This window comes from Prosopis cineraria, unplaced genomic scaffold (genome assembly GCF_029017545.1).
Source record: "Prosopis cineraria cultivar Desert tree isolate PC_DT_omini unplaced genomic scaffold, ASM2901754v1 PC13, whole genome shotgun sequence".
In the NCBI taxonomy this organism is placed as follows: domain Eukaryota; kingdom Viridiplantae; phylum Streptophyta; class Magnoliopsida; order Fabales; family Fabaceae; genus Prosopis; species Prosopis cineraria.
This window is the reverse complement of record NW_026555344.1, coordinates 3,370,014-3,392,095: the sequence shown is the minus strand read 5'-3', so window position 1 is coordinate 3,392,095 and position 22,082 is coordinate 3,370,014. Positions and strand designations below refer to the sequence as shown.

Sequence of the window (22,082 nt, the reverse complement as noted above, 5' to 3'; positions counted from 1 at the left end):
GATAATGTGTTGTTAAAATATATTTTAAAGAATAAAAAAATATATTTTTTTGGAGAATATAAAAAGAAAAATAACTTTCAAGTATTATGGGATTATTATTTTAAAAAATAAAGGATAATGAGAAAAAGCCTTTTTTTTATTTTTTTATTTTTAAAACATGTTTTACAAAGCACCAGTTTTTAAAATAATAAAATAAAAACAGTTTCAAACAACCTCCATCTCTCTCAAGATATTTAAAAAGCAAAAAATATATTTATCTCAACTAAATTATTATATACTTCATCTGGTTATATTTATAAATTACTTTTAAAATATTTTATTAAAATCAAAGAAAATTTTAAATCTTAATAACTTTATCTTAAAATTTAATAAATTTTCACCTCAATCCTTAATAAATATTCTTAAATTTTATTGATAGTATTTTTATTTAAAGCATTTAGTAAGAATAAAAATATAAAAAAAGTATTAAAAATTAATAAGTACCCTATAAATATGATTAAATTTTTTCTTTTCTATTTGTCTTATAAATAGAGCTATAAAAGTATATAAGAATTGAAATTTGAATTCTCAAATACTTTTTTAAGTGGCGGCAACTTTAATTAGTAAAGAATGACACTTGGACCAACTTAGCAATTTAATTTTTAGTTGATGATATAAAAATTTTAAAATGTCAGTAGAAATGTCTGATAGTTAATTATCATGTAACATTACGGAGTTACCCTTTTAATAAAATGTTTCATGTTAAATTTCGGATAAACTCGGTTAATTCGTTCTTTTAGAACTAAGTCTGAAAAGGTTAAGTGATTTTGTACAAAAGTCGGTGAAAGAAACTCTTAAATCCAAACTGATCTGAGGAAAAAAAATTCGAGGAATATAAATATTACTAGTTTTACCCGTAAAGAATACTTCTTAAATGCCATCTCCTCAACTCTTCTTGTTAAAAGCTCCAATCAATGCGTCTTGTTCGCTCTTGACTTTGACACACACACACCCACATAAATACATGTATGTACGAAAAATAAAATTATATCATACAATTTAAAAAAATTAATTAACAATAATAATTATGTGTGAAAATAAAAATATTAAACTAAAATACTCTTATATTTAATCAAAATAAAACTATATTAATTGTTTTTCATAAATATAGATTATGAGTTTATGAAAGATAATTTAAAAAATTTAATAATAAATGTTTATTGAGATATATGATTTTGCTTTTATATATAGAATAGGAAAAAGTATTCGACAGTAGAGAAAAATGCCCTTCGTCTTTGTCTATGCCTTGTTCTTCCTCGATTACAAGTAATATAAAACAATGCCATAAATGAAACACTAAGCCCAATTAAGAGCAGATAAAGACACTACAAACACAGAAAGCTCAATATTGGCTTCCAAGAGATTTACTAGTGAAATATACTGACTGATATTGATTAATGCTAATCACCTATACAAAAATGCGATACAAAAGAATATAAATGGCGGAGACCCATCAAAACCCAAAAGCTACCGACAAACTATGAGGAAAAAATAGCTTCGTTAGTCTATACACTCGGTTAGTGTGCTTAAACTGTCTGTTTCAGTTGAAGAAGTTGGTCACCGCTTATTATTACTCTTCTCCTTACCTGTAGACATGTTTCCCTTGCGTCAGAATTTGAACATTTCATGACAGTCATTACTTTCTTAATTTGCGGGGGAAAGAACACTCACCAAATATACTTGATTTTAATGGGAACCGAATCGACGACCCCTTGACTCGAAACTCTCGATTTTGCTTATTTTGACTCTGTTTCTCAGCAGCCGTAGCACTGCCGCTGCTTTCTCCAGCCAGAAGATCTGTCACTCTATTTACCTTCTCATGGTATAAAGCTGGAGGTGCAAGCCTCAGCTGAGGTAAGCTTTCTATTTGCACAAATCTCTGATCTTTCTGCAAGCTGGACAGAATCTCGAACTGCAGAATCAATTTCACAATTTGAATTTGTAATGCCCAAAAATATGAACATGTTCAGCATGTTTAAGAGAGTAAATTGTATTCACCTGCCTTGGGTTCACAAAACCCACATCAGACCTCCTAATTTCAGTTTTTACAAACCTTCCTTCTATAAACATGAGGACAAGACTAATAAATAAAGGAGGAAACTTTTTGAAAATATCAATCATATGACGCTAAACTCTCTTGCCAAAAAAAAAAAAAAAACTTGCGATGCTTTTATCGGAAAACTTGACAATAAAAACCATAAAACCTAAAAACTTATTCCTAAGTTTTGCCATTAACATAATTTATTAACACAGGTTATATTTTGTGCAGTTTTACTCAATAGAAAGCCCATGGTTGTCTAGTCCAATGCATGACAAATTATCAAAAGGTCAAACTAATACTTACGAGAACTTGAAGCAAAGGGCACTACCGAAATATTTTGAAACAAAAGTAGAGTTTAATTCTAATGGCAGTGGATAAAGAACTCTTCCATGTGGGCACCCCCCCCCCCAGTGTAGGTTTCAAAAAGCTGAAGGGATATGAATGTAATTTATTCTATTTAAAATCTATCGACGTGTATACTTACCCGTGAAATCTGTTGAGGCCCATATGTATTCTCTGTTAAATCGCTTTCATGTGGATGGAAGGTACTTCCGTTAGGCTGTTGGCGTCTGGATGAGAATTTATTCACCAAGCCATTCTCAGCCACAACTGATTTGCTTTTAGACGACTGCTGGAACTTTTGTGCAGGCATACATACAGGGCATCCAGATGGTGAAACTCTACTTGATGACTCTATATCCAAAGCTTCACATTGGAGATGACTTGCATGGCCACAATTGAAAACTCGAACCCCAGAGCTTTCGGAGTTCTTTGTTAGAAGGCTATTACAAATACAGCATACTATACTCCTGGGGGCATACCCATGAGAGGCTCCTTTCTTGAGTAAACTCATGGTATAAAACGTATCATCCTCTATCAAGGATTTGGCGGCATCCTGCTTGTAAAGAAGGAAAGGAAAGGAAAGGGGGAAAAAAAACATAAGCCCATTAAAAGTGAAGAGAAGAAAATTTCAACTCTCTATTGTTGTATTAAAACTTCAAGCAGATTAATTTGTCCTTTAAAAGCCTAGATGTACCATTTATATGTAGATCATAACTTATGCCTAACAATCCCCTCCCTTGTTTTGAAGCAAGAGTCTCCTTTTCTTCTCACAAGTCCAACCAAGTTACCAGTAAAAATGATTAGCGAGAATATATTAGTATCCAAATAAAAATTAACCCTATCATGCCATGCTTCTTGAAGCAATTTCTGACATGATTCAACTAATAGTCTCAATTGATCATTTAGTATAATTTTATCGAAGATAGGAGGTTTTTGTCACCAGAAAATCTTGATGAAAAAATGATTTTAAAAACAAAAATTTAAGAAAAGAAAACAGGAGGAGTAATAAAGGTACAAAAGTTACCAGAATTCTTCTTTCAAAGCCGTATGTCCCGAGCATACCCAATATGGTTAGTTTAAAATCGCCAAATTCTTGGCTACCATTATCAGAAAGGAGTTTGGACATGATAGTTGGAAGGCGAACGTAACCTATCATTCCCTCAACAATCTCCTTGATGAACAAGGAGAACATTCTCCTCAAGACATCAGCACCAGAAGACTTCGAGATTTTCCATCTGCTTTTGCCTGTGTCCTTTTTCAGTTTTGAAACTGGTGATCCAGCAAACACTTGAAAATAATTTTCTCTTTCAGAAGCCCTCTCATCAACATATGAATCCAGCAGCGGGTCACAAAACCTTGATGAATATTTAAATGAAAGTTAGACCAAAACCAGCTAAGACTGGGGATGATAATTTGAGAAATTGTATTCTGGAGAGTTTTGATAACTTAATTACTACATCTACGCTTGATCCAAAATTATCATCTAGTCTTTCTATGAGCACCTCATCCCCAGATTTGTCTCGTCTCCCATAATAAGAAAAGGAAATACAAATTTAACAAAAGAAGCAATAATTCTGCAGATCAATGCAATTTTTAGTTATACTTTCACATAACTAAGAACCATGTATAGAGAAACCACCACTAAAAAAAAGTTTTTTTTTTTTTTAGCAATTTCCAGATACATCACTGCTATACTCAAGCATGTGCAAAAGGAGGTTAAACAAACAAAGTCAATGCCCAGATAGCATTTCATGCAATAGCTGACATCACTTAAAATCACATTCATGTTGATTTTTTTTCTTTCCCAAATCACCTTGTCATATCCTGATTACTTGAGATTACAAGCCAAATGCAATGATCAGAGACTATTTAGAGCATTCAAAACTCCTGGTAATTATCAAATATTTAACATTGGATTTCTCATATCCTCAATGTTACTTGCTGGTACCTTTATCTAAACATTTAATATTGGATTTCTCATATCCTCAATGTTAATTGCTGGTATCTGAATCTTGTAAGTTAAGAATACCATGAATGATAGATAGGAAATCAAATTCTCTAGCTCAGCTCTGAAATTCAAGATTTTCAACGAAATTCAACAATGAGAAGGAAAAAGAAAAAAAAATAAAAATAAAGAAAAGAAACCCTTCAAGCCTAGACGCTGGTCAAAATTATAAACTCTGCCAACCTCTCAACTTTTCCCAGCCTCCTTTTTTCTCCCTCTCTTCTAGCCTAACTAACTTCATCTAGAGACCACTCTCATCTGACTCAACATATGCCGCTTGTGAATGATTACTTAAATAACCAGATAACAGATTAGTTGTTAGGCATAGATAGATGATTGGGCATAGGTCGTTAGGGAAGAGAAACTGGTATAATTGTTGGTGAAATAAGTAGATTTACAATTTCTTCCATCAACATGCCTTCCAACAAAACCTTGCTCATCAAACTGTCAGCATGTTGGATAGGCTCTTATTACTCTCAATAATGCCATCTATCTTCCTGTGTATAGACTTTCCTAATTGGAGGTGTATCATGTAATTAAATTTTAATTTAAATCGTCTGAAGCATTGACTACCTAAAAAGAAGGTTAATCAATGCCTTGCAAATCCATTGCCAGATTATGCAGTCTTGAGTCTCTACACTACATCAACAGTGTACTTAGGTACTAGGGCTCTGCTCTCTCAAACTGATGGCCACTGACTTATTCCTTTTTCAGTCATTTCCTCTTTCCCTTTTTACAGGCTGGGTATTGAAAGACAAAAAATGTACTCTAAGTACATCTTTACAGGGCTATTCTGCAGTAAGAACCATATTCTGCAGTAAGAACCACATACAAGTATATTTGTAACAATAATTATTGACAGAAATTTTGATACTTGACCATATAATAGAACTTCAAGTATCAATTGCAATATAAAAAAAAAAAGGGAAAATGACAATTAGAGACCCCATAAAAATATTAATTACAATTACAAACCTTAAATTATTAAAATCCTAATAATAGACTATGGTCTTTACTTGCAATAAAGTATCATTTGTTTATTGGATTGAGATTCACAACTTATTTTTATAAATTCCCAACTAACACTACAAAGACTTCCAAGTATCTTTTTGTTGATTTCCTAAGCTATTTATCTACATATTGATAGCAAGAAATTACAAGTGATTAATTTGCAATTCACAACTGACTCTCTTAAATTCTCAACTGACATTACAAATAATCCCAAGTGTATTTTGTAGATTTTCCAAACAATTTATCCATAAGCTGACAGCAAAAAATCATAAGTGATTAGCTTGCGATTCACAACTCTCCTAAATTCTTAACTAACTTTACAAAGAATCTGAAGTGTATTTTATTGATTTCTCAAGTGATTTATTTGTCTATTGACAAAAAAGAAAATCATGATTCATAATTGACTCTCATAAATTCTCAAATGACGTTACAAATAATTCCAAGTATATTTCGTTGATTTTCCAACTGACAATTCTCACCATGATCTTCTATTAGGTTTCAATAATTCAAGGTTTGTAATTGTAATTAATGTTCTTATGGGGTCCCTAATTGTCATTTTCCCTATAAAAATGAATGGAGGAAGAAGACAGTATTGGTATTGAACATACGAGTCAAGTAACTTGAACCAATGTGCCTCTGACTCCTCAGGATTTAGACGAGGGGTGTTCCTCTGGCACAGACCAATACAAGCGCGCAATAGATTTTGTATGTCATGCACCTATTATACAGTAATCAGTGAGAATATTAGGTTTCCTAACAGAGATACAAATACTCAAACATAAACAAACATATGCACCAATCAGAGTGCAGTAAAATGTTTTAATTTTGAGGGACAGAAATAGAAACCTCTTTCATTCTTGAAACAGCACCGAACAATTTCATATGGGAAGAACCTTTCAAGGAAGTATTTGAAATTACAACTTCCACAGCAGCATCAAGCTCAACAAATTTCTCACTCAGACTAGAAAGCGTAAGAAGAAGAGCACTACCAACATCACCAACCCTTTCTAATAAGAATGCAGCAGCATCTATAATTCCATATTCCTGGCATAGACGTAAACAATGTTCCACCCGATAGCTATCAAACGTTTCCAAAAATTTAAGGACTGAACCACCTTCATACTGGCATAATAGCTGCAAAAGAAAATGTAAACATCAAAAGATGTATACCTCCACTCCCACCCCTTTGGAGACAGTAGGGGAAAGGGAGAAATGTTGATTACATAAATTGTCATGTGTCATGTCAATAAGAACTAAGAACACACAAGACCAGTTGCAACACTGAGCCGTAACATTCAAGTTAGTTCTAAATATAAAAATCAAAATAGTACTGTCTGTACTCATAAAACTCACCTCAAGATAAAGCTCAATAAGATCATCAGTCACATGAATAGGACTTTCACGAATGTACTTGGGAAAATTAGAAAGAATATCCAAGTAAGCATCAACTCCTTGTGGATGATCCTTATCCTGCTTTCCGCTGGGCGCAGCCACAATGTCATCCTTTCTAAATTTAGATAAGTCTAATGTTCCAGATAAGTGAACCTCAACAAGTGTCTTCAAATAAAGGAAAAGACTCCTACGATGAGAGTGAAGTTCAGTAATGATATGTGAACTTTCATCACTGAAATGACTGATAACCATTAGGAAGGTACCCTCCCTGCAGGGAATGAAAAATGAGAATGCAAATGATTATATAGGTTTCATGAACTGAGAATAACGAAAGCAGAAATTCTGTATAACCAGCAAAAGAATCTAACAAAGGTAGAATTAATGACAAGGATTACCTGCTCAATTCAACCAGCTTTGGAATACGAGATATTACTGCTGACCGAATAGCAGCACGGTCGTTACCAGTCAGCTGCGTTAACATCGTGTTGATAAAGGAGAAGGCATGAATAGGCTCATCTACATCTTTCATATAGCTGTCCAACGCTGCTACATGCTCATGTCTAATGGCATGAATAAACCCACAAACCTAAAAATCAATGGAATCAATTGAAATAAATAGAACTTGACAAAAAGTCATGCTAAACAGGATCATTTGAAATTGCACAAAACACTCTTGAACTCTGAGACATATGCAACAACCCCTTGACATTAGAACCTGACAAAAAATTGCGCTAAACTTTTAAATTTGTACAAATAACCTCTCTGCCATTAATGAGTAAGATATCTTACCATACCGCAATAACCATATATGACCTTGAACTTTGTTTTTAGGGCAAATAATCCCTCAGATTTTGGGTTATGTGGAGATAACCCCCTACAACTTTATGTCATATGCAAATAAGCCCTCTATCACTTTTTATTAGATTAGTAAAGTACTGGATAACTTAATGGTAAGGGACTTATCTCCAAAACTTTAAAAGTTTGAGGGGATCCGTTATTGAATTTTAAAGATCAAAGAGGTTATCAACACATAAACCCAAATTCAAGGGGGTTATGTATAACTTAGTGGACAAAATACATATTTGATGGCACTTTCTTTCAAAGACAGTACCACCAAAATGGACATTGTACCTGGTAGAACTGTGCTCTCTCACAAAGGCCTAGCACGTATGATGGATCCCAGTCTGACTCAGGCAATACTTTCAGAAGAGCAAGAACCTGTTTTTCCCTCTTCTCTGAGGTTGAACTCGACAAAGAACCACCAATTGGAAAGAAACTCTCTGACGTCAAATATTCCAATATTTGAAATAGCACACTCTTTGAGACTTCAGCTCTTTGAAGTGCGACATAATATGCGATGAATTCATATATTTGACCAATGTCCTTATTTGAAGGCCACTCTTTTACCAATCCATCATCGCCACTGATGGAGGTCGTATCCACAGGAGAAACAATCTTGTCAATTATGCGAATGAGAGCATCCACTGTGTTCTGAACCAAAAGATTCTGAGTTTCAGTGATATCATGAATTCCTTTTTTTGCCCCTTCATCATCTCTGTTGACTAAATCCATTGAAGATGGACTGGAATTTGAAATTTCATCTTCGATAAAAGCACTTCTTAGAACATCTAATGTAGCTTCAGTATCTAACTCTAAGAGAAGATATAAATTCAGGCATGGCTGTCTAACCCCTAAGTTTGAAGCCCTTTGGGATTTCAGAGCATTTGATTCCCCCAACAAAAACTCTACAAGTTCTTTTCTAAGAGATGGCAAGCGTACAGGAGGAATAGTTCCACGCCCTGCAAATATATGCAAAGTGGGATCATCATTTAGGACTAGTGGTACTATTTCAGTGATGCTTGAAGCAGAAACACATGAAAAGGGATCAAGCGCATGGAAAAGATTAAAAAAAAATACCATATACTTTCTGAAAAAAGAAATACCTGGTGGAAAAGCAAGACCCGTAAAGCAGTACTTCAGATAAACCAGCATTCTATACCTGCCAGAAGGTTGGAAAAGCAAGAGTCAACCACTTCTAACAGACTTAAATTAGACTAACTGCTTAAAGTTTAATTTATTCATGCATGCTTGAGGCAACCATTAAGTAATTGCAGCCAATTTCCTGATTCAACTTTGGACTAAGTTTTTATTCAAATAAAGACAATGATGAGGCCATAGGAGCCCCGGTAAGAAGAGTAAAACAGATAGTTTTAAGCCCTGTAAAGAGAGTTAGAGAACGACTAAAGAGAACATTCATAAAAGTTGTTAAACGAGACCTCTTAGTTAACATTATTTCTAGATGTTTAGTTGTTGATAGAGCAAAATGATGTCATGCAATCCATGAAACTAATCCTACCTAGTGAGATGAGGCTGCTTGTTGTTGTAAAGACCATGATGGAAGATCATAAATGATCTCACACAAGGATGAAGCTAATTGGGTAAAGGTTAAGCCAGACTAGAAAGTTTAAGCATACATGGCACACCCAGCGCCAGCCACAAACTTGAATAGATTAGAAATGGCAATAGAAAGGGGGGGGAGCAACTTACCCGAGTGCAGTAGCACTTTCCTTTTGGCTACTTTGTAAGACAGCAAACAGCTCCTCTAAAGGTGTCCTGAAATCATCCAATCCTTTATTAAAAAGATACACCAATGCGCTATAAAGTCCATGCTCCTGGCATAATCTAACAACCTAAAAAGAAAGTTATCATGCATAACTATTAGACAGTTGAGTCACTAAGCCTACTAAATAAAGTTGTTCAATAATAAAGCAGGTTTTAAAAGATCTAACAATAACCTGATTGAAATCCAAGGAAGATATGTCCATATGAAGAACACACTGCTCTACCCTCAGTAGCCACCCTTTGGTGCTATAATGCTCTACCAGAGCTTGCATAATCTTCAGAAAGGAATGGGAAAGTAAACAACAGATGGACAAGAGCATTTATCGATTATAACAATAGAGAATATAAATTCAAATCCAAAAAAAAAAGTTACTATCCATATACTAGTCCCCAACAAATCTGAAAAATATGATATTAGCCAATACCTCAGGAGGCAGAGATCCAAGCATGTCCTTCAAAATGTATGGCTCCAGAAGTTCCAAAAATGTGTCTGAAAAAGGCATAGGCCATTTGATCCGTTAACTCTAATCAGCTGGTACAAGATGGATCAATAATGCAAAACAGCTCCCATAAGGGTATTCGTTTTTTCCTAGACCTTGTTAACTTACTCCAATACTGAAAAAAGATAGCTTCAGAAATTGCGTCCATTTAGTTAATGCAGCCATAAATTATGTAAAAATAAATAAATTTGTTAAAAAATATGATTATTCATGGGTGTTTAAAGTCAAGGCGTACGTTCCTATTTTATTGAAAACAAACATAGCATAATAGTAACAGCTTTTGACTTCATGGTATTTTTCACATGGAAAAATCTTGAATTTGCAATAAGTAATGAATAGTGATTAGGTTACACTTACAGCTATATGGATTCACCTTTTCAATAATATTTTATTTATCATATTTTGATGATAAAACTGCATACTTTAAAACAAGATAGTAATTTCTTGATCATACATTTCTCTCTAGGAAGTGTCATCTTTAAGTCTTTCCTTTATAAGAAATCTTATTTCTGATATATGAAAAAGAACAAAGGGATGAAGAAGACAGGTACAAGTTAAAAAGTGCTAAATACACCTTTTTGGTTAAAAAGGAGGCACAAAGCCCTTGGTAGTGGGGGAACTGGGGAAAGGATGGGGTAGGGATCAAACCCATGAAAATCAAGATCCTCCAGCACCCATATCCAGAATAGGTGCCAATTGAGCCAAGGCTCATGAGCAAATACACCATTCTTTTGGTCTTTCTAGAGCCTCTAAGTCAATTAATTGTGTTGCAATAAAATTTATCATAAGTATATATTTATAATGTATTATGTTTGCTCCTTCTAATATGGATCAAAGAATTAAATAACCTTCTACCTGGTACCTATAGTAAAGTACAGAAAACCTTAAAGCTAGTCAATGGCTATTTTCAAATTTATTTGTCTCATTGAACAGCTAGAAGACCATGACTTTCCCACTTGGTTTGATAAAAATATCAAGACACAGCACAAAAACCAACGGAAAAAAAAATGCCAGTGGCTGGCACTGACAGGGATCAAAATACAGCACAAAATGAAACCAGAAACCTCAAAACAGTACAAGACACGAAGCTAAAGACATGGGATTACCTCTCTGTTGAACATCTACAAACTTGGAGAAAATTTCATCAAAAAGCATGTCAGTCCTTTTGATGTGAACACAGAATTCAACAGCAACTCCACCAACACGAGTGTACTGCTCTTTTATCTCAGAATGCACGGAAGAGCTTCCACCATTGGAATCATTAGATTGATCCACTTTACCAAGTTGGTTGCAGAATGCCACTGAAATGTACGAGAACACTTCATCAACATAGGATGTAAGCAACTCCAACAAGAAGGGCATTATGATCTCCTGTACGGCATCCAGGTTTCTAGGAAGGTCAATAACCCCATGAGCTTGACCATCATACAGAGTCATTGCCATGTTCAAGGCACCCATCCAGTCACCTGCTTTTCTTAAAACCAGAATACGCTCTTTCCATGGGAGGAGACGGGAAACAACAAGATGTGTTGGGCCAAGTATATAAATAGAAGCACCACGTACAGCAATACTGTTATGATAGGCCTTTTCAGGGTTTCCAAATATATTAATGAATTGGGTGTGGTAAACCGCCAGATCATCTCCTCCAGTACCATCTACTCCAATATTTGTTTTGTGGATCACATTTCCATCCTTTGTGAATAAGTAAAGCTGTCCAGCTGATGTGAGAACTACTAGCATCTGGAAAAGTGCAAAAACAATCAGAAGAAAAGTGACAACAGTTTTAGTTGAAGGAAAAGAAGCAGTTGGCAGCAAGTAGCCAGATGTCTGGCCAATATTCGTGGAACAAGAGATGATACAATACCTGATCATCCAACCATGCCAGACCTACAGCTGCACTGTCAAGAGACCATTGCCCATAAAATTTTAGTTCAGGTTTCACCAACTTTGCAACCTGAACTTTCCTATCCCAAGCAATTGCAAGCAGGGAAACTCTTTCTGCAGCTTCCCCAGACATATTTTCTGCAATATATAATATTTAGAAAGATGTCGACATGGGATGTAAAAAAATAAATTCATACCAGTAGAATTACGATATTGTCCCATAAATTTCCATGCAGTATACGGCATCGAACCCTCCCGAATCCCATCTGGCCTGGATTTTTGGGAATAGACTTCCAATGAAGGACTCAATCGTGCCTATTACAGAGATTTGATCTTTTTAATACATGATGCACAAGAATTTTCAGCAACACAGAAGAAGAAAGTACAGGATAAAAGCACGTGGAATCAGTGCAAGCAACTCAAAGCTTCATACCACCAGAATAGTTTGATGGGTGACGAATATGACCACACCTTCCTCAATTAAAGAAGAGCCTTCATTGAAGAGTTTCCAACCTGCATCTCCCCCAACAACTCCTCCCATCATGCTAGTGATACTGCTTGTTGAAGCCATAGTATTTCCCTGGGAATAAGATGATGCACTTCCACCAAATTCATCAGAAAGGAGTGGTGAAGCTGATAGCACCAAGCCCGTTCTTTCCCCATCAAGTAGACACTAAGAAATCAATACAGATTCAAGAACAAAGAGAAGTGTAAGAAGAATGAATGTTGTATAAGCTCAAGATTTCCCTCTATAACGCAATGCTCTAATCAACGTATTGCTTATTACTGCAAATAACAATGTACCTGACTTTTGCTGGAGAACCTATTAAGCAAAGGAACCACTGAGATGCTATGCAAGAGAACCAGACCTTTACTATCACCAGTAACTGCTTTAAATTGACGAGTATTTTGAGGATCCTGTCCCAAAAACAACGCATGCACTACTGGTGCTGCATGCTCTCCACTAATAACTTTTGCAACCACAGCTTTATGTACATCCCAAACAATAACACGACCATCACCATAACCAGCTAAAAGTAGGTCTCCTTGCTGATTAAAAGACATGGATGTTACTGGTACATATGATCGATCACCTTGCATGCCAAGCATCAACATCTGACAAGGAAACAGTATAGGTTGATAAAAGAAGTAATATGTAACGTTAGACGTTTATACCATAAAAGGATCTGACTTGTCACTTCATCCGCTTAGAAGTTTGATTGTTCAAAGGGAGCCTTTATGGCATACCATGGTGAATACAATATTTGACAACTTCCTAAATTCATCAGTTTTGCACTTTGCACAGTGAAATTTCCTCAACTCTATTGAGTTCTCAACTATTCTAGGACAAATCTAAGAGAACAGCCTTAAGGCAAAATCTAATCAAACTATTTAGAAAGTGAAAAGAGAAATTCATCAAATATTCAAACAACGAAGACAACATTAAAATAGAGCTAGCTTAATAAGAATGATTAATTATGGGAACAAAACCTTTCCATCCATATTGTCAGCATGATAAGGGGAATATCTACAGGGAACCACAAAAATGAGTCCTTTTGTCATTCCAACTGCAATGTAATTAGCATGAACTGCCAAGACTTGAGGGGAACCATGTTCACGTCTGAATGCTTGGGATGAGATGATTCTTGTGATGACATTGTCCGCACTAGTATCAAAATATCCCAATGTTGTGGAACCCCTTCGAACACCCTCAAGCCTCATTGGCTGGGCAGCAGCACCCTCTTCCCAGTGCAAACCAGTAGAAGCATGCTTTATCTCTAGTTCTTCAGCTAATTCAAGTGGCTTCTTTGAAGAGTGTAATTTCTTCTCTGCTCTCCTACTGGCCCTTTTGTTTTCCAGTTGCTCAAGTGTCTCTTTTACCAGCTCAGAAACATCACTTGTTGAACTACTACCATCATCATTGCCATCATCAGTCAGTTTGTCTTTATCATCCTTCATCCAAGCATTAGCTTCTTCTGTTTCCCCAGATGCAGTATTTGACCCAACCTCATTCAGTCCCTTGTCGCTAATATCAATATAAGGACTCTTGTTTTCAATAAAATTCTTGTCAACAAATGGTTCAGAATTCGTGTTCGTTCTAGAATCAGGTTCCCAAGCAGAAACAGATGTCACAACACCATCTTCAATATTACTTGAGCATGGGATTTCAGAATATTCATCGGAATTCCTATTCTCTTCCATCACACAAGAAGAATCATTCTGCTGCTCAAATCTAACATTACCGATAGCAGGCTTCGAATTATCCACTTCAGTCACAACTACTGCTTCATTCTCAAAATGCACATTGGGTATGCTCTCTCGCTTATCCTCAAAGGTCTCAACATTTTTCGACACTTGGTTGACATGATTAACCACAGAAGACTGATAATCATCCAGTTTCTCGTCAACCTCCTCTGATTTCTCACTAGACTTAGAAACGTAGAGACCAGCCCCGCCCAAATCACTGTTAGAAGAGATATCAGAATCATCGCCTATAGTTGAATTCAATTCACCACTATCTTGAACTTTCTGGAGAGTCCCACTCCCCGCCCTCCTCGACTTGATCGCCGCCGCATGTGGTGTCGGTATCGATCTAGAGGCTGCGGCGGCAGCTGCCAACGCTGCACCAGGTTTCGCATTCGACCTCACCCCAGGGAAAAGAGTTGCGAATGGGCGCAAAACCCTGAGAGAACGGTCATCGGGTTTCTCTCCAGGTTTGACCCGAGAAAAATAGCTAGCTCTGGACGGGCCTATCCCACCATCCAAGTTCGTTAGTTTCTGAGGTTCTGGATTCTTCTGGCAACCTTCAAGTGGAAACTCTGAGGCCGAATTTCGTGAAGAGGCTTGACTAGTAACTGAGGGATCCGAGGGACGGTGACTCTGGCGCAGATAAGAGGACGGCGAGGAAGGAGGGGAGGATGAAGAGGATGAGGAAGTATCACAATCGTTGAGGATTTCGTCGACGGTGCGGTGAGGAATAGAACGAAAGACGGCGTCGTTTGTGCCGTTGTCGTCATTTTCGTCGTCGGTGGAAGCGGGTGAACTGAGGAAGGAGTCGAGGTCAAGATCCATGGAAGTGGATTCTGGCGCGATGAGTTTCCTGCTCATCTCTGCCTCCATGCGATTTTGCCGGACGCGACGGCAGTTCTTCACTGGCAGTTTTGTTTTTTTTTTTCAAGTGGTAGAATCTTTCACGAGTTCGGGAAATACACTTACTATTTGAATCTTTGACTTTATAAAAATTAAGAGAGAGAGAGAATTAAATCAGGTTCTATATAAGAAATTAATTATTATAAAATTTATTATCAAGTAAATTAAGATCATTAATAATATAATTAATTTTTATGACCTTAATTTAATTGTTAGTGAAGTTTATAATAAATTTTTTTTGTGTGAAAGTTCAATATAATTTCCTTTTAAAAAATACAATAAACACGCCTTTAAACATATTCTTGATCATATAAACTAGTAAATCACTCTAAAATTCAAAAATAAATTTGTAAAATCTCCGGTCGGGAAAATACACATAAAATTGAAAAATCTGAAAAGATATATGATACTCCCTCAATCCCCAATTACTCATCTAGTTTTGTTTACAAGGTGAAGGAAGAATAGTAATTTTAATCTTATTGATAAAACGTTTTGCTAATTTTTACGTGTATGTTTACCTTTATTTTCTTATTAAATGTTAAAAAATTATTTTTTATTAAAAAATAAAAGTGAAAACTTATTAAATTTTAATAAGGTATTCTGATTTTAGTAAAACATGCTGAAAGTAAGTTATAAATAGGATCAAAAAGAATGTGAGACTCTTAGATAAAATTTCACATATCAATAAACCTCATTAAATACATTTAATAATTTTATTTTTTAAAAAAATATAAATATAAATTTTTAAAAATACTCTTCATTTAATATTTTAAAAGGAGAGGGGGAAAATTAAATAGAGAGCTGGAAATGGTAATATTAGAATAAACGTATTTAATAAAATATTAATTTTTTAAAGCATTTTATATTTTAGAATGTTGAATTTCTTCCAAATGTATTTTAAAATTTGGGATAAAGGGAGTATAAAATAATTTTATCTTAAAAGATAAATATAATAAAATGGATAGAGTATTATTCATCTAATTTATCTATTATATCTACAAAACATGTATCTATAAAAATGGAGTATTTATATGGACTTGAAAAACACACAATACCTATTGTAGAATATATTTACAAGGATTATGGACAGTTTTATTATAGTATTATTTGTTTACAATTCAATCTTTAGACCTCCAATTTAAGACCAGAAGAAAACTTGAGTTTATGATGGATGGTATTAACTTAGATGGTTATTCCTTATGATTGTACTTTCCCTTAAAAAATAGTTTAAACAATGATCTAACTCTTATTATCACATCACCCTATTTCATTCGGTCTTATCTTAAATGTGAGACCAAAAGTATAAGATTATTCAAATTCTGCTATTTTAGAGAAGCTTCACCCTAGTTCTCTTCCATCACTCCCTGGCTAAAAATATAGACACACACATATGTAAGATCACTTGAAAGAAGCCCCCTTGGACTGGGGGAATGAAGCAAATGGTTGAATGGAGCAACTTGTTAATATGTAAATTAAAGGTGTTAATTTTAAAGGTAAAGGGCTATTTGAAATTATTTTTATTTTATTATTTTAAAAGCTGATATTTTGTAGAACATGTTCTATGAGTAATTTTTTATTTTTTATTTTTTAAAATATTTTTTGAAAACACATTATTAAATAAATTTTTTTATTTTAGAGAATAAAAAATTATTCCTAAAACAAGTTTCCAAACAAGCCCAAAGTTATTAGCATATTAAGCTGGTTGTTAATTTAGTTATCAATAATAAGTTTGTTTACTACATTAACAACTTTAACTTAGTAATTAGTAACCTCAATTTTTTTTGCCAGAATTAATAACCTCAATTTGAGCATTAACAATACAATTAATCATATATTCAATTTAGTCATGCAATAATAATTACGATTTATGTATTAACAACCTTCATTTAAGTTTTAACAACTATATTTTCTATTATTTTGTATATGCTCCAAAACATAATATTGCACAAAGTTATGACTGACAAGTTTTTAGATATTATAAATTAATTATCTCATTTTGTGATACTATTTTATTATTTTCTTATTATTTTGAAAGCATTTATTTATTATTTTTCCTTTTTAAATATATCCTCGAATAGAGATCGATGGTTGTCCGGCGATGATCCAGATTATCTTGAATATGCTATACAGTTTGTAATCAATCAACTCCAAAATCTTTTCAATCAAAAATTATTTATTTAATTCAAAAAATTATGGTTCATGTCAGACATTTAATTTGGAAAGATAAATTCAATTGTAATATACGATTTTTTTTGTACAAGTAACATATGATTTTCTCGCAATAGAAAAAAGAAAAGTCTGGATGTGGGTGAAAAGTTCAGGAAAAATATTATTCAAGGGCCATTGAAGGTATTTAATATTAATCAAAAACTAAGATCTCATTAAGTTTGCTCAAAGCATTTTGGTGAAATTAGAATTGAAAATAAAAACTAAGATCTCATTAAGTTTGCTGAAAGCATTTTGGTGAAATTAGAATTGAAAATAAAATTAGAACCCCGAGCTAATGAAAAAAAAATGAAATTAAAAATATGTGTGGTATGGTTAAAAATAAAAAAAAAATGGACACTCGGAATTAATTTTTTCCTGTATATGTATTTAAAATTAAAAAGACAATATTGCCCTCAATCTCTTTCACACCATCCTTCTCTCCTCTTTCCATCACACCTGTTGTCCTCCTCTTCTAATCAGATTTTTCAGATCTGCAATAATCAACAAATCTAACTACAATGACCAACACTCATGAACGGATTACATTATCAACAAATCTAATTACAACTTACAGTGTTTTTACATATCTACCTTGTATCGTCTACTTCCAACTTTTGATGATAAGGTTTTGCGATAAAGCTTGAAACGAAACAAATACACTACACCATGTCGGCTTTGAACTCTTGAATGCTGATGAAGTTATTTGGGAAGAAAGGTTATTTTTAATGAAAAAAAGTAGAAAAGCAGTCGAAATTGATGGCCTTCAATTCATGTGCTAGTGCGCACATGTGGAGGCATGGCGTGACATCAGATGAGGATTTTGTTGCCGATGGTGGTAAAACTAGATTATGTGGCAAAGGAGTCCGATAAGTTCTTCAAGGGACCATTATTCTTTTTCACAGGGGTGCATGACAAGTGACAACAATGGCAAAGGTAATGGACAGCATGGGTGCACTATAGCAATGATGAAGGTGAAGGTTGGTGTGGGTGCACAACAGTGATGTCAAAACTGGTGGGCAGAGGAGGGAGAAGAGGTTAGGGACAAAGTGGACATGAAGAATTTTTTTTTAGGAAAATAAAATTTTCTTTGAGATCTTTTCAAGAGCCTATTTTCCATTATCTATCCTGAAAATGGGTTTTCAAGTATCAAAATTCCTCCCAAACAATCAAAAGAAAAATTATTTTCCTTTTCCTTTTCATGATGCCTATTTTCTATGAACCAAATGGGACTTAAAAGATTTTAAAATATCACTACAAGATTAGAAAACTAATTTGAAAATAATCTTAAATGAAAAAAATATAATACTCATGCTTTTCTTTTTTAAAATTGACAAGCAGTCATTCGTAAATTAACAAGTACCTATTCGTATTTAATAAAAAGTATTTACTAATTGATAATTTCAAGAATATAAAGGAACTTGATCGTGAGAAGGAATAATTGTAGATCATATTTCACCAAGTAATTATTTGTTCATTAACAAATACACATTTGCATTTAATAAGAACTCATTCGTTAATTAACAAGTTCAATAATTTGAAAGAATTTACTTGTGAAAAAAGAAAAGTGCAAATCATATTTTAATAAGTAATCATTCATTAATCAACAAGTATCTATTTACATTTAACAAAAAGTCAATTGCTAATTAACAAGTTTAAGAGTTTGAAAGAACTTAATTGTAAAAAGGAACAAGTAGAGATTATGTTTCAACAAGAAAAAAAAAAAAGCAGGGGTCTTGTCCCTTCTAAATTTATTTTGAAATCAATTCCTTAATTGTGCAGTAAGATTTCATAATCTTTTAATCTTTATTTGATATTAAATTACTACCATGGTCCTTGAATGATATTTGCCCAGAAACTTATTTATCTTTTCCGTGGATTTAATCACAAAAATGTTCATTTTATAAGAAAAATCCCTTTTAAAAGGTAATTTTAAATATAGCGATGAAGACATGAACTAACGAACGTAAACAATCCATTTAATTATTATAGGGATGGTTTGCATTACAGATATATGGCAAAGAAAAAAAAATAACACTACAGTTTAAAAAAAGTTTCAATGATAGTGTATTTTTTATAGGAAAAATTAATTATAGGTTCTATAAAAGAGATTTATATGCAGATAAATTCCGTGAAATTTAAAAAATAAAACCAAATCTTTTGGACCCAGATGGAATTGAAATGTTAAGGGAAAATACCTTTACTCCCCGCTTGCTTACGGGAAAGAAAATCCCGTCAAGTTACGGAGACCTTTATGCCTTGAAGTCCTTGTATGCCATCAACTCCTCCAACGGCCATTGACGTCTTCTGGTTCCTTCTTCTTCTTTCTCGCCTCAATCACTGTCCCCTATGATGATTCTAACCCAAGACGAGCTCAAGAAAATCACCCCCCATAAGGCTGTCGAGTCTGGCATGGTCCTGGGTCTCGGAATCGGGTCAACGACTCTCACCCCCTCCTCGACCTCGCCATTGACGATGCTGACGAATTTGACGAGTATTTGAATCTAGTTGAAGGCCGGGGCAAGTCGCTCCTGAGAAAATGATAAAGGGAGCTTGTAAGAAATTCACTATCATCATCCTCTCGACGAGTCCAAACTAATGAAGTATTTGGGAGGTAATGGATTGGCTATGCCAGTGGAAATCATAGCATTTTGCTGGAAATTTCACTGCTACAAGGCTTCAAAGCTGTCGAGGATTCAAGTTGTGTGTCAAAGTTGAGAGCGTTTGAGGAAAATGAAGAACCCTTTTGATTGATTATGGGAATTACATTGTGGATTTACAATTCAAGAGAAATATTGGGAATCTCAAGGCCGCAAGTGACGCAATTTTGCATCTTGTGTTTTGGAAAAAGTACGATTCAATCGCCAACCAATTGAGGAAAAAAGAAGATGAAGAAATAGGCGTCTGGGGAAGGATGGGATGATTTGTGGTGAAGTTTTTGAGAAATTAGGTTGTTTTTTTTAAAAAAAATTAATCATTTTATCCTGTAATTTTAATTTAATTATAAATTAATTTTTAAATTTTAACTCATTGTAACTTAATTATTATAATTTTAATTTAATTGTAATTCAATACTTAAAATTCGCCTCACACAATTTAATCTTTATAATTTTAATATCTTAAATATTAATTTTTATATTTTAAAAATAAAATTATAAAGATTAAAAATATTTTAAACTTATAGTGTTTATCAAGATTAAAAGAATTTAATAATTTAAAATATTATTAATAAATTTTAAATTTATAATTTTATTTTTTAAGATATAGGAATCAATACTTGAATGATTAAAAATATAAAAATTAAGTTGCAATAATTAAATCTAGTAACTAAATTATAATCAAGTTAAAATTTTATGGATTAAGTTATAACAAGTCAAGAGTTAAAACTACAAGGATCAAATGATTAGGAGCATGTCTATTTTTTGATTTTAAAAAAAATTATTTTTAAAAATAGAAAAATTAAAAAATTTGTTTGATAAATGTTTTTATTCAGTTGTTTCTAAAATTATTTTCAATTTTTGTTTTTAAAAACAAAAACTAAAAACAACTTTGAGTTGTTTTCATTTTATTTTTTATTTTTCAAATACACTACATTTGATTATTAAAAAATATAGTTATCTTAATTAATTTATATTATTAACTACCATCATTAATTGTCTGTAATTATTACTATCAATTCATTTTTAATTTTAAAATTTTTTTTAATTGACATAACCAAATAAATTTTTATTTTGTTTTAAAAATAATTTTAAAAACTGTATTACAAAACAGTTTTAAAAAATAAAAATAAGAATAAAGATCAAACAGCCTCTGATTTTTCTTTTTTAAGTTTTAAGGGGCGTAAAAGTTTATATAAAATTTTAATTACACCTAAGTCTGCAAAGACTTCGCTATATATTTTGAATTTCAAGAGAACTTTACGGTATAGAAATATCTCACGTAGGACCTATATCTAATTTTTCTTTTTTATATAACTCAAAATTTCATAAAAATACATAAATAAAGATGGCACCTCGAGTCTCGAGATAAGACTTTCGAAGCATATGTTCAGGAATCCACTAGAAAACTCATGAAAAACGAATCACAATATGATACTTATTCTATTTAAAAATATAAAATATTTTATAACAGAATTTAATTTGCTAATTAAATAATTATTTATTTTTAAATTACTTTTATTTTTTATATTTATTCTTATTAAACACCCTTAACTTTACAATAAATATAAGTTTATTATCACTAAAAATACTTTTTTAAAAAAATAATTACACATAAAAAGATTAAAAATATTTTACATTTTTTAATAAAAAAATAGTTTTAATTAACTTATTGTTGGAATGCAGTGGCAATAGGCAGGCCTCATTTGCCATTCTCTCAATTCCTCCGAACGAGAGAAGCATGCACCCGGAACTCTTATCCTTATTGCTTGAATCTCTCCATACCGCAGTGAGCGTCGCACATATGTTAGGGTTCTTGCACGATGTGTGGCATGCACTAAGGCCATGTTTGGTAGGTTGGAATTGTGAAGATGGAAATGAAATTGGGATAGGAATCTGAATAAAGTGATGTTTGGTAGATATGAATTACAATTCTTGGGAATCCTAATTCTATGGAAAAAAGCTAATTTTGATTCCTTATGTAAATCTATGGAATTGGGAGCAATTCTATAGAATTGTAATATTTAAGACACTTTTGCCCTCATACAAATTCCAGAAAGACAAATTTGCCCTCAAAAAAAAAAAATAAAACCCTCATATGCTAGCAAAAAAAAAAAAAGAAAAAGGGAGTACAAAAGGGTGAATGATATTTTTTCTCATTATATATAAAGCGTTATAATATATATATAAGATAGTATTATATATAATATTTGTATATAATTTATATATTTATA

General features: G+C 33.1%; 1 protein-coding gene and 1 pseudogene across 2 annotated transcripts; one reads left to right on the top strand and one right to left on the bottom strand.

Annotated features, from left to right (window-relative positions):
- Positions 1 to 1,252: 1,252 nt before the first annotated feature.
- LOC129290548 (uncharacterized) lies at positions 1,253 to 15,018 on the bottom strand. 2 transcript variants are annotated; one of them, XM_054927340.1, is made up of 19 exons: positions 13,328 to 15,018; positions 12,641 to 12,952; positions 12,270 to 12,509; positions 12,034 to 12,151; positions 11,817 to 11,974; positions 11,059 to 11,692; positions 9,878 to 9,942; positions 9,626 to 9,727; positions 9,378 to 9,520; positions 8,774 to 8,829; positions 7,962 to 8,629; positions 7,226 to 7,416; positions 6,792 to 7,098; positions 6,285 to 6,572; positions 6,047 to 6,156; positions 3,447 to 3,777; positions 2,565 to 2,975; positions 1,711 to 1,951; positions 1,253 to 1,625 (listed from the first exon to the last, which is right to left on the bottom strand). In XM_054927340.1, the coding sequence occupies exons 1-19, from the start codon at positions 14,954 to 14,956 to the stop codon at positions 1,597 to 1,599; spliced, it is 6,033 nt and encodes a 2,010-aa protein (XP_054783315.1). In that variant the 5' UTR covers positions 14,957 to 15,018; the 3' UTR covers positions 1,253 to 1,596. The 2 variants fall into 2 exon arrangements, with proteins under 2 accessions (XP_054783315.1, XP_054783316.1); XM_054927341.1 differs by lacking the exons at positions 1,253 to 1,625; positions 1,711 to 1,951 and adding an exon at positions 3,117 to 3,185 and having other exon boundaries at positions 2,837 to 2,975.
- A 4,369-nt stretch (positions 15,019 to 19,387) lies between these two features.
- LOC129291675 (probable ribose-5-phosphate isomerase 2) lies at positions 19,388 to 20,155 on the top strand (annotated as a pseudogene).
- The last annotated feature ends 1,927 nt before the right edge of the window (positions 20,156 to 22,082 follow it).